A 13,850-nucleotide genomic window follows, 5' to 3' on the forward strand; every position below is an offset into this window, starting at 1 on the left:
TAAAATATTACTCCTTGAAGCAACCAGGAAGTGCATTTTAACCCATTAACCAATTTTTAACCCTAGGTCTTTCTGGGGGCAGTGTCAGGAGGGAGCCAGCTAGGAATCAGATTGGGTGGAGCAGTTGCTGTTCCAGCCAGTAAGACCAAAACATGTTATGGGCAGAGGAGGAGGGGCTGGAAGAAGCTCCCTGCACTGAAGATGTCCTTGGCTGCTGGTTAGTCTGATCCCTCAGCTTGTTTGTTTATGTGGGGGGGGGCACTGCTCCTCCTGCCCTTACTGACCAGCCACCACTGCTGTTGACTCTCTCAAAGAACTCCAGAAGGTTAGTGAGGCAAGACTAGCCCTTGCAGAAGCCACGCTGGTTCTCCTTCAGCAAAGCTTGTTCTTCTATATGTATAACACTGTCCTTATTTTGTCCTTAAGTATGCTTTCCATCTATTTACTCTGCACAGAAGTTAAGCTAAGCAGCCTGTAGTTTTCAGGATCCCCCCTAGATCCCTGTTTGAAAACCTGTAGTTACATTAGCTACTTTCCAGTCCTCTGGTACAGAACCTCACTGTAGGGAGAAGGTACATATTTTTCCGAGGAGACAGCAATTTCACATTTGAGTTCCTTCAGAACTCTTGGGTGGATGTCATATGGCCCTGGAGATTTGTTAATTTTTAGTTTTTCTAGACAGTTTATAACATCCTCTCTCATTACCTCAAATTGCTCAGTTCTTCAGCCTCCAATCTCAGTTCCGCTGCAGGTATATGGTCAGTATCCTCCAAGGTGAAGACAGATGCAAAGAACTCATTTAGCTTCTCTGCAATCAATTTACCCTCTTTATTAATCCCTTTCATGCCCTTATAATCTAAATGTCAAACTGCCTCCCTGGCGGGTTTTCTGCTTCTGAAATATATGTTTTGTTGATTTATTGCATTTCCCAATAAAAATAATGTATTTACATATAACATTCTGGATATGTTTCACTATAATATTTAAACTATGTTAAGTGTCTTTATTCCCTCCTTCCAAATATTTCAGTTCAATTGTTTGGCTACTTGAAAAACTTTGTGTGATACTGTGTGCAAGTTAATATGGTGGTTTTTTAAAAAAGAAAAATTAAATATATAGGTAACAGAACATGTCAGAGAGAATCACAATCTATTTAGGATATCAGGAATATTTTCATTGTAAAATTTTCTGGGAAAGAAAATGTATGCAAATGAGGAAAATCCAGAAAATTTTGGCAAATAATTAGCCCTATACTGGTCAAGATGTAGCATACAATCAATTTATTTAATCTAGTGCCAATATTTCTAAGTCATCTTTAGAAAAACAACTGTTTTAGTTTACATGCTAGAAAATGTTTGAACAAAACCAGAAGGGTAGTATTCCTTTCATTCCGAGAACGTGGTAGTGGTGGAATAATGGTCTTTCCTTTCATGCAAGACAGATGTAATTTGCTACCATACCACATGAGAAGCAACGCCTTAGCAATCCCAGCCCATTTAGATGTCCATATAGCTTGGGCAGTACCAGTAATCTATCAACACAAGTTTTAAACACAACTACGCAAGGAATCACAGCAGTTTGTCTTCCCTGTCGGAGAACTTGGAATCTGTTCCCAAATAATCAATATGGCTTTTCTAGATGCTATGAAAGCCCTTTTGGGCAACAAATTCAAAAGAGAGCAAAGCATGAAGGTAAAACTCCAGAGCTTAGACTCTATGAAGCTTGATTCATAAAGTTATATTTCAGTCTCATCTTCAGAATGTATTTATAGCCCATTCACAATTTGCCAAACAGCTGGGTTTTTAGAAGACATTGTGAATACCCATTAAAAAGTGCTAATGTCTAAAACATATGCAACTGATTATAAAACATGAGGAAAATAAAGTTGTCTGTCTGTTATATTCTACCAATTCTTGAACAGCAAAATCAAAACCATGTGTCTGATCTGGGCTTATTCTAAAATGAGTCACACTGAAACACACACACTGAAGTCCCATGAAATTGATTCAATTAATTGGACCTCAGACTTTCCCAAGCATGGATCCTGTTTCACCCATTGTAAACCAAAAGAAAATTATCAGGATTCCTGCTTTATGAGTCAAACATTCCAATAGTTTGGAAAGATTACTTGCAAAATAGAATATTTTGGACAAATCGTGAAAAATCCAGATTCAATAACAACCCCCCCCCCCACCCATGCAGTTACAATATACTGCATCTGGATTTGGGGGAGTTTGCTATTAGCATTCAAAACAAGTTTCAAAATGTTCCAAGCATTTCACATTGTACAATCAAAGAATTTTTTACACTAGCATTGTAAGGCAATAAACTGAGGGCTCCAACATTTGTCACAGTAAGCCCCCCCACAAAAGAAGAAAAATAATTTCAGCCTATACCAATGTAACTTTAATTTGAATTTTGTTCATCAGGGGGAGCAGGGGAAAGAGAAAAGGAGGATATTCATACTTTCTCTCTTGGTCCACTCGCCAACAAAGGGAAAAGGAAGGAGCTACACCATGACTATTGAGTAACTATACCATGTCCAGTGAGACATGGAACACTGAAGTTGACGTCTGTACTTAGAAAAGTTTGTTCTTTGCTTGCAGCTTTTATATTTTTCTTTTAAGTTATGCAATAAAAAGGTCTGGAGATAAGTATTTTTGTATCAGCAGATAACAAGGTCATGTCTCCATTGCCCAACCATGTATCACGAAATTATGGATGCCAGGACCGCAGATAATGAGGGCCACCTGTATATGCATTCAGATACACTTGTTCATGCACTCACATCTATGCACAAGAATGTGCCAACTATCTACACAAACAGAAATCCAGAAAGCTTTTGAGAGACCATCATGCCAGCATACAACAGAAATCCAGAAACAGACTTTCAACTCAAAATAAAGAAAGAACAGATCAACTGCCTTACTACTGAAAGACTTTAATAAGTATAGATCATCACTACACATTTCCATTGAAAACTGAAGCAGTTTATTCAAGTTGGTTTCTCCCAAAAAATGACCAAGGAAAAAAGTTAAAAAAAACACAGAACTACACATAGACAAAAAGTAAAGCTGTTCTAAAGCTCAAACAGTTTAATCTATGATTTCCTAAATGATTTTTCTAGCTAGCTAAATTTTGTGTGAAGAGGCTAAAGGACTCCCCTAACAAAACTTCATTCCAAATACACTTCTCACATAATATTTAGTCCTCCTGGACAAGAACATTCCACTGTTGTAACAGCAATAGCTGTTCATCTTGCTGTAGAACAGGTTTTATGGATATCTATTAGGACTGTGTTAAATTAATGCTCTAAAACTGAGTAACTAGCCAAACACTCTCTTGAGCCCAGCAGTGATGCTAGCTCACTGTGTTAAATGGACTCAAATTTCAAAGTGAATTGAATATTCTTAAATTAAATGAAGGCATCCAGCTATCCTAGAAAACTTTAAGAATACCAGAAAGTAGAGGAAAATGCTAGTATGCAACTGCTGCATTATTCATATTGCACTTTCTCTAACAAATGCCTAGTATATCTGAAGTATCATCTCCCTCTAGCTGCTGAATGGAAAAGCATTGCTCTACCACCTTCAAGTGTGTTCAGACTGTTGCAAATGTCTATGCTATCTCACCAGAGTTGGTTTCTCTCTACATGGTCTTTTATCCACCCCACTCTCTTCCCATGGCAGGATCCTAGGTTTGTGCTACTCATAAACACTTGCAAATAGTGGATTTTGTGTAGCAAGTGTATTTCTTTGTAAAAACTGAGAAAAACCTCTGCCATTTGAAATGATATTGCAATAAGAAGCAATATTGCTATAGAAGGTTTCTGTGCCTGTAATGGCCTTCCTGGTTTAGAAGTTAAGGAGAAATAAGATAGAACCCGAGAACCTCTGAATACATTTTTTCAGCAATGAAGGATTAACTGGTTTTCTCAGGCTAGCTAGCTACACACTTCTAAACAGTAGCTAGAGGCAATTCATTAGAGGCAAGAAATGCATGCCTGCAGCCTCCCTAAGGCAACATGAAATCATATTGCAATTAATGAACCCTGTGCTAAATATCTCAAACACACACACAAGCTCAAATGCACAAATTAAAGAACTGGAAGGGCTGTTTGTTAGCCAGAGAGAGAGAAAGTAGCCAACTGGCAAATTGGTGACTAAAGCCATAACTTAATCTGTCCAGTGACACACAAATGCCAATAGCTGGTTAGCATTTTTTGAAATTATCAGTAAGATTATTGCAATTATCTTTCAAAAGAATGTCTGCAGTTAAAAAAAAGGATAAAATGCCAAGAAACTAATTGGCTTCTTGTGGCTTCATCTGATGATTAGGTGCTGGGTATTATCAATATGCTGATAACACTCGAATCTATATCTCATGTCATTACCAGGAAATGACATTATCTCCCTAAATGCCTTCCTACAGGCAGTAATGGGCTGGATGAGGTATTATAAAAATTGAAGCTGAATCCAAGCAAGATGGAGGTGCTCATTGTGTGTGTGTGTGGGGGGGGGGTGTCATTATCTGGAGGATGGGACAGACTCTCCAGTTCTCAATGGGTTTACACTCCTTGAGAAAGAACAGGTATTTAGTTTGGGAGTGCTCTTGGATTCTGGTCTCAGCTTGGTATCTATGGCCAAGAGAGCTTTCCACCCACTTTGGCTGATATGACAGTTCTGTCTATTGCCTGAAAATAATAACCTCAAAACAGTGGTGTAACAGCAGGTAACCTCCAGGCTGGACTACTGCAATGTACTCTATGTAGGGCTACCTTTGTATATAGTTCAGAATCTTCAGTTAGTCCAAAGTGTGGCAGCCAGATTGACCTCCAAGATAACTCAGAGAGTCCACATTATGCACGTTCTTAGACAGTTGCACTGCCTACTGTTATGTTTCTAGGTGAAATATGAAGCATTGGTTATTACCTTTAAAGCCTTGAACAATTTAGGCCTGGGTTACCTGAGAGAACACCTTTCTCTGCAAGATCCCCACCATATTAAGATCATCAGGAGAGATCCGTCTTCAGGTGCCACCAGTTCATCTGCTGGGATCGGGCCTTCTCAGCTGCCCACCCCTAGATTGTGAAATACACTCCCCATGGGTATAAGAGATATATCTTACTTGGAGGCTTTCACAAGAGCCACAAAGATCCATCTTTTCAGCCTGGCTTAAAATGGTTTTTAAAAGGAGTTTTATGTTAATATTTACTGCTTTTATTTTATGCTTTATGTTAATATTTTAAATGGTTTGAATATTTAATGTAAGCTGCCCTGAGTTGCTTTAGGATGGGAGGTATACAAATGAAATAAATAAATCTGGAGTTTTAAAAGAATATTTTTAAGAGAGCCAGCATGATGTAGTGGTTAGAGTGCTGGACTAGGACCGGAGAGACCCGAGTTCAAATCTCCATTCAGCCATGATACTAGCTGGGTGACTCTGGGCCAGTCACTTCTCTCTCAGTCTAACCAACTTCACAGGGTTGTTGTGAGGAGAAACTCAAGTATGTACTACACTGCTCTGGGCTCCTTGGAGGAAGAGCGGGATATAAATGTAAAAATAAATAAATATTTCTTTAAGAAGTATTTTATACTTTAGTCCAACTGGCTTGTGAGTTTTCAGTATGGAGCTACATAAGTTTTACTCAGTCATATCAACTTTTCCTCAAAAGGAAGATATCCTGATTAAGTAGACCAAAAAGCTGAGTGGATTAAAAAAATCCAGGGCAAAATGCTTCCCCATGGGGGTGCAGTGACCATAAGTAGAGCATTTCTCATAGAACTTAACTGAACTCAGTCTTTCCCTATGGCACATGCACAGGCTAGTGAACAAGCTATTATGTGGAATGTTCAAGTAATTTTACCAAGTGGAAAGGAGAGCTGGATGGGGTTGTGAGAGGCACACCCAGACCTCCCTTGTTCCCCAAACTCTCTGTGGTGCTGCCTATATGTATGCCAGAGGGGGGAATGAAGGCAGAACTTTGTTAAATAAACCTTATGGAGATCTTGCCATATTTTGGCAGTACCCATTTGGAGATGGATCATGCCCTAACAACTGAAATCAATAATTTAAGTTTTTCAGTTGTCTTTTCTCTCTCTCTTTTTAAAAATGACTCCATTTAAAAAGAAACCTACATTTACTACAAACAAATAACCTCTAACACATACATGACCCTCTAGCAGACACACTGAATAAAAGCAAACCATGGTGAAAATATTTGCCTTTTGACACCAGTTACTAATATGGCATTCTGCACTGGAAGAGGCAGAAGCTGCCTTAATGTACTTATATTGTATTATTTTATGTAAACCACCTTATGGGAATCTTTCTGATCGATGGGGTTGTAGCTCATTACTCATGCTTTGCATGCAGAAGGTCCCAGATTCAATCCTTGGCGTCTCCAGATAAGAGATGGAAAAGACCCTCAAATGAAACTCTGGAACGTCACCACCACTCAGTGTACACAACACTGACCTAAATGCACCATTGGTCTGACTTAGTAGAAGGCATCTTCATATGTTCATATATGAAAAGGGGGATAGAAATAAAAATAAATGCATCCCTGTACTATATACACTGCCACTGTCTTAACACACAGGAACAAGGCCTGATAAGTTATAACTAGCATTGGAACCTACCCCTGGCACCAGCACCCAGTCATTATCCTTCTGGCTGATATAATCCCAATTTGTTTTTTTTAAACTACCTGAGATTTGGAGTATGCTCAGTTCTGGAATTATGACTATTAATAACTACCTACTAAACTCATGAAAAAACACTGATCTTTCAGGTCACTACATCCCTTGGTTCTATAAAGTTTTGACCATCTAGTCTTCAAGCCGGTGATCTCAGTCATCATCCACACAGGTACACAGAGAAATAGAAACCCATTAATTTGATTAGTTTCTACACTTAAAGAATAATTCTAGTTCTGAAGTATTTGCTTTGAAGAAAACTCTTCAGACACAGTCTCCTTATACTTCACCATTTACACCACAGCCTTTCTTCACCAGATAACAGAAAAGAAACATAACTGTTACCAAGAGTCTGTACCATGGACCATTAGAAAATAAAAACATTTTCAGTTTTGATTTCACAGTTTAAAGATCCAGATCAGACACAGGTATTGTTGCAGCAGTACTTTGAACATCCTAAACTGTCCTAAATACCTCAGGGTCAGACCTTGACAAATTTTCTTTGAATCTAGGAGCCAGACAATGGACATTTGATAACATTACTAGACTTAGTGACGGACATTGTTGGGAGCGGGAGAGGGTTCTCTTTGTCCCCTTTAAAAGTAACATACTTAGAATAGAAACAGGGTTGCCTGGGACAAATAAAGTTTTATTAAGCAACTCTTCCTCTGAATATCCTAGTCTAAGTGCCATGGTTAAATTTCTAGGTGTCATGGCTCCCTGGCACCTGGGATTTGTCAAGCCCTGCCTCGGGACTATCTTTAAGACACATTATAGATCTAATATACATGGCAGAGTGGCAGATTACATTTTTACATGCTTGCCAAAATATACACATATGTCTGCTTAATTTTACTAGAGGCTGTGGGAAGTATTAACAAGAAGACTGGAATGAAAAAATTGGCTCTGAAAACTCAGTTTGCATGCCTCCACCATAATATGTTATAATTCTGACCACAATGACACTAATGTTGTACCTCCATAGGTACAACATAGCAATAATCAAGACAAGCTTGTATTGCAGGGATCTACAAATCTATGCATTTGGAAACTGCAGATCTATGTTGTTGGACCAGCTTGGACTGCCATGCTAACGACTACTGTAACCACTTTAGAAAATTAGTAGAGCTTTGCAGCAATAATCTAACAAATGTTTTCCTAATGAGGGGAAAGATGAAAATACATTATTAGTTACAAGCTTTATGATCCAACTGTTCTCAGTTTTGCCAGGCTATTCAATAATAAGCTAATGTTGCAATACAGAAGAACTGCATTTTGTAGCCCTTCTGGTAATTACACACCTGCAGGCTCCACAGCTTAGTTTACATTCCACCATTGTAGAATGAGTTGTGTGGCAGGCACAATGAAATGGACCAATGAAATGGAGACTGTGATCAATTTTGAAAAGGTTTTAGGACAGGTGATTATGAAGCACACCATAGCATCTGCTAAGTCACTGATTTCTCACAACAATTCCCTCCCAAATGATATAATCCAAGTAAATGCAAAACATTATTTGTTGCTTGCATCCTCTTTACTGAAGTAAGCAGATGCATTCATGTACATTGATTCTTTTTAGAACATACATCATTATCATAGCTTAATTTTTAATATATTTGTCTGCCATGAGAAGATGATAAATTAATGGCTCATATATGCCCTATTGATTTATTCTCAGTCAAAATAAATTTAAAATTTACTAAGTCACTGGCATGAAATCTTTATGCTATGCTGCTTATATTGTTAATGTTTTGCCTAATGGTTATTCTGAAAAAGGAACTTACTATGTGAAGCCAGTAGATGCACTATCTACCACCAGAAAATGGCAAGCATAGCAGAAGGCCCTTTCCCCACAATCCCAGTCTAAGATGTAAGTCTAAGTGCATCTGGTTATTGTAGACACAGAAGATTATTATTCCTAGAGCATTTTTTGTTTTGAGGGAGGAGTAAGAGGAATGAAGAACGAACACAGAAGGATAAACAGGCATGAGGCAACAAGAGTAAGGACCAAAGTTTGAGGTGTACAAAGAAAGAGCAGATGAGCAGCATTCCAATATGAACTTTCAGCACTTGTTGAGCATAATGCTGAGACTCAGTGCTCAGTGTTTTTAGGAGTCTGTGTGTGTGATGACATTTTGACTTGAATAAAAAGGCCTGGCTGCCTTTATTACCATTAGGAAGAAACAAAGGACAGTAGTTATCATCCAGCAAAACAGCATCAAGGTATCTAACAAACATCTTTTCAGGAAAACAATTATTCTTGGGGAAAGTGTAGTCCAGTAACATTTTCCCATCACTGTAGTCCTGTCTTCATGCCAAAACTCACAGGAGGAAAAAATAAAAGCTTGATCAATGCATATTTACTCAGAAATAAAAGCCAATTACATCATTGGAATGTGCTCCCAAGTTAAAGGTGCATAGGACTGCAACCATAGACAGATACAGGTGTAAGATGACCTGAACATTTAGAGCCTTACCACAAAGGCGCTTCATTGACAGTGACAGTTCACGCTCCTTAGGTTCCAGTTCTCCTCAAGGACAGCGTGCCAAAATGATAAGGTGCTAACTGAAAGGTGAAATCCAGGAACCCCTATGTGAAAGAGGTCTCTTAAGAAAGATTTCAGACTCAAACAACCTAGCTAAACCACCTGTCTACTTCCAAAGTCACCCTATGATTCCATCTGGTACAGAAAAGGAAACTGCCTATTTTTATCTTCCCAAAGAAGCAGAACTGCATATACTCTGCCTTACTTTCTCCAGCTCCAAAGCTTTTTATTACTCTGTGATTAGCAGATTAGGCAAAATGAAGGATCCACTATAGCCACAAATCCTACCTGAGAAACAGGTGACCTTGATCTCTTAAACCTAGGCCAGGAACGGGGAATGGATGTGGAACAGAGCCTGCAAACCCAGAGATTTGGGGTGGGGTGGGTGAAAGAGAAAAAATCGTGCATATCTAAGGAAACTGCTGCTGCGACCACCGCCTAGTTCACCAGCATTCGCTATGTAGGCTAACAGAGCAGGGCAGGCTCACCTCACCCCAACGTATTTACAACATCTATCTTTAGCATTTCTTGTAATGCCCCTTCCTCCTCTCTCTGCAGGCTACACATCCCTCCTTGTGCCCTTAATTAACCTAAAGGAGGAGAAGGAACTGCCGATTCCTTCACTTCCCTCTCGATCCTCAACGGCCCCTTTCATAAGGTTCAGCTTCCTGCACCCGGGACGGGCGTGTGGGTCTCTCCCTTCCACCCTGCCAAGCCACCCTTCCTCCCCCCCTCCCTCCAGCGGCCCTTCACCCCAGAGAGAGGGCTTCCTCTTCCGTCACCGAGCCACAGAAACGGGGGAATAAACGGAGTCGCCTTCATTCTCTCCCCCAATCCCGCACCGTGACATTGGGGGGGTGGTGGAAGGGGGGAGCTCTTTCCCCAGAGTAACCAGCGTGGTGGGGTCGCCACAGGGGTGGAATCGGGTGGGGGAGATGCGGCTCCGCTTCTCACCTGCGCCTCCCCTCGGGCTGCTCCAGCGGCTGCTCTTCCCGGCGGCGGCGGCGCCACCACAGCAGCAGCAGCTGCCGCCGCCACCCCGCGGGCTCCCCCCGCGCCGCCGCCTCCCCCTTCTCTTCCACTGCTGTCGCCGCCGTCGTCCAGCTGCCGCTCCCGGTAGAGGGACCAGAGCCCCACGTTGGGGAGAAAGACGAGGGCGGCGAGCGCCAGCCCCACCGCCTGCAGCAGCCGCTTCTGCTTCCGCCGCATCCGAGACGCCGCCGCCTGCACCGTCCGCGCGAAGAAGGGGCCAGAGCCCAACTTTCCTCACGGACTGAGGCGGCGGCGGCGGGCGGCAGCGGTCGCAACAGCAGCCCCAGCAAGCGAGCCAGCCGAGCGCCAACTCGGTCCGTCAGGCACTTCCGCTCCGGAGGGGTGGGCACTACCACTCCCACCGCGATCGAAGGGGGGGGGATCACGTACCGTTCCGCCCACACCTCCAGCCAGACCACGCCCATTGCTAGTGCCCGGCGTGGAGAGGATGCCAGAGCGTGGCAACTCCGGCTTCTACCCCCGTCGCCTGTAAATGGTACTGGCCTCAGCCTTCCCTTTGGGTTGGTGGAACTGCAGAGCCAGAAGCGGATGGTAGTCGAGGGAGAGTGAATTGCGTGGAACCTTCTGCCGCCTTTTCACCCTGAACTAGTCATAAGCGAACGGTGCCTGCAGTGGAGGACGCCAATACTCGGCGCCTACAGGCTGTAGTGTGGGTGTGTTGGGAATTGTGGTAGTTCAGAAGACGACGGTACAGAAGATGAGGAAATTGAGGAGGGCTCTTAAGCATTTTATCTAGAAAACGTCTTAAGCGATATATGTTTGGGAAGATGGCTTACAAACCGTAAAACATACACGAATAAAGTAAGGCTTGCAGTGTGTGTGTGTGTGTGTGTAGCGGTGTCTGAGAATTAACGTGGTAAAACGGAGGAGAGTGCCATCAAGCAACCCCAAACTGCAATTCTTGACTTGGTGCCTTGGTGGTGGTGATGCCTCAGTGTGCATTTGGTTCATCGATAATAAGAAGGCAGCCTCGGTGCAAGGACTTTTTCCAGGAGGGGAGGGGGACAAAGCCAGCAATCCAGTAGCTCCCTCCTTGGGAGTATGCCCCATTGAACTCAGTGGCAACTAGCTCACTTCTGGGAGGACAAGTGTTTCCTCCACCTGCCCCCGTCCCCCCGACGCCTCGGTGGACATAGACATGAACATACCTACTCCACTCACTCCGGTTAGAGTGACGCTCTGCATCCGTTAAAAGCGAAACTGACTTCTATGAAGCAAGTCCTGCTTAAGTCGATGGACTTACACAGGAAAACGTACACAGGCTTGTGGCCTTAGAGAGGACATTTGGGATGATACAGGAATTGCCAGAGTTAACGATATTAAAGAGAGGGTTCAAGCTTTGCTCCTCGCTGCAAACAGTGCAAGTTGAACAAAAATGGTGCCTGTAAAGATGCTGTGAAATGTCTACTCAGCACAAAGAGTTAACTGCAGTTTTTCCGCTGAGCTACCAGTTACTGTACATGTAACTATGCGTATTTTTTAATACTCCTTTTGTTTGCCAGCTGCAGCTTTTTTCTTCTCCTATTCATTGTGTTTTTGCCAGAGTTCAATAACTGAATGTTTTATTTCGTCTTCATATACTTGTCAGTAATTATAGTAATAACAGGGGAATTAAAAAGGCTTCTCTTCACCATCACACTAGGATATGTAAATAACTCTAATTAACACAACATTGTAATGCAAAACAAGCTAGTGTCTTCAAATTTAAACCTTTTCTGCTAAACCAGAGACAAAATAGTTTCATAGTAATGTTACAGATCTGGCTGTTGGTTAGAATCTCCAAAGCAAAGGCATTTTCAGTATATGTGAAGTGTAAGTAATCTAGTCATCCTGACTAATTTACTCAGTAGCACTACTCAGGAGTTACTGAAAAAGACTACTAAATTTCATTAGGCTATCCTCTAGTCATTTTATCAGGATGTCAGCCATTGATTGGTATATGATTTCAATAGGCTTTGCTTTCAAGTAAATGTGTTTATTATAGCAGTGATAAACCTTTTAAAAGGATCTGTCTACTTTTCTAATGTATATGGGCATGGCCCAATTCCAATTACACATTTTAAAGTCATAGTGATTTCACATGCATGTGTTTAATTTCCTACCACTCAAAAATGCTTAACTTTGACTGGATCATGTCCTGGATCATGTCCTCCATAATTCTAGAGATTATGGCCCAGGCACCAACATCCACAATGCATTTCATAAAGAACAGTGATACACTATCTGGAGCTTCTTGCTGAGCTAAGTTCTGCTTGCTATGTTAAAACAAACAAACAAACAAACAAACAAAAAATCCTCTACCACCAAGATACTGCAATGAATGTGCTTAATATGCATGACTGCACTTGACAGTGAAGAATCAGAACTGCTCAGTGGAAGTCTTAGATCTTGTTCTGCAAACAGATACTAAAAGACTGAAGGTCATGTACAGAGGGCTGTACTTTTATACTGGGGATATCTTTCCTTGCTCTTTAATCCTGAGTGGTTACGGCATGTAATATGATGTCTAATGCACTGTTCAATAGCCAGTATTTGCAGCAGTATTAATATACACAGCACTGCAGGTGAAGGGACTTCAGCATTTCAGATCCAGAGTCACTGAAACAGCAAATTTCAAATCAAAATATTGTTTCAAAATTTCATTTCCTAACAAAGCATCATAAAAAGCTATTTTTGGTACCTGTAACTTTGCAAGAATGAGCAATATAATATAATTTTAAGCACATTTGAAATGAATAATAGATATTTAGAAGTAGTAATGCAGCACACTGAAAATGAAGAATAGTTTTTCCATAGGACTATAGGGGAACAGAGAGCATTTTCCAGGTTTACAAAGGCATGAGTAGCATGATTAGAAACGTTTAGTGCATGGTTAGGCACTGATAAACATTGTTCCATGACACAAGTCAGAGGGAACACGTGTGTGTGCTGTGAAGAGAAGAGCAAATGTCTAACACCGTTCATACAGGAAATGCCACCTATGTTATTTAAAATGACTTCCCATAGTTACCCAGGCCATTAATTCTTTCATCCTCAGTGTTCTAGCAGTTGACACTATTGTTAGTTTATCAGCCTACTATTTAAATGGATTCCACTGTACCATAAACAAACCAATACTTAGTCATGACATAGCATTTCAAAAACACTGCAGTGGTAGGTTGTTTCCTCCCAACAGGGTATTGATTAATTCCTTAAATTAAGAACAAACCACCTGTATAATTAGGAAGTGGCATGCTGAGCAGACAGCAATTGTAAATAGCTAGAGTGTGGCAATAGCATAGGCCTCTTGCAACTAGCGGCCTATTTACTGTTTTAAAAATATGTTCTATTTTTAAATTAAAAGTTGCATTGTTCTCCTCCTCCCTCACATCTCTTCTTTCTCCCTCCTACTGTGAAGTATAAATTTAAACTCAGCACATAATCCACTAGGTGGCAACCTTCCAGCAAATTGTGAATTCATCATATGCCTGCCAAATTATCCAAAGCAACATTTATGCTCAAGTGCAAGTTACAGCACTTAAGGTTTGGGTCTACATCAAGATGGCTTGTGGTT

At 41.2% G+C, this 13,850-nt stretch overlaps 1 protein-coding gene across 3 annotated transcripts in view; it reads right to left on the reverse strand.

Annotated features, from left to right (window-relative positions):
- Window positions 1-10,620, reverse strand: part of GALNT10 (polypeptide N-acetylgalactosaminyltransferase 10) — a 114,724-nt gene extending 104,104 nt beyond the window's left edge. Inside the window, exon 1 of one of the 3 annotated variants that reach the window (XM_053289637.1) lies at window positions 10,199-10,620. In XM_053289637.1, coding sequence (XP_053145612.1) covers window positions 10,199-10,453 — 255 coding nt within the window. In that variant the 5' untranslated portion in view covers window positions 10,454-10,620. Of the gene's footprint in view, window positions 1-9,175; window positions 9,283-10,198 lie in introns of those variants that run through there. The other 2 variants (XM_053289636.1, XM_053289638.1) reach the window with 2 other exon arrangements.
- Between the last annotated feature and the right edge of the window lie 3,230 nt (window positions 10,621-13,850).

This window comes from Hemicordylus capensis, chromosome 2, assembly GCF_027244095.1.
Source record: "Hemicordylus capensis ecotype Gifberg chromosome 2, rHemCap1.1.pri, whole genome shotgun sequence".
NCBI lineage: Eukaryota > Metazoa > Chordata > Lepidosauria > Squamata > Cordylidae > Hemicordylus > Hemicordylus capensis.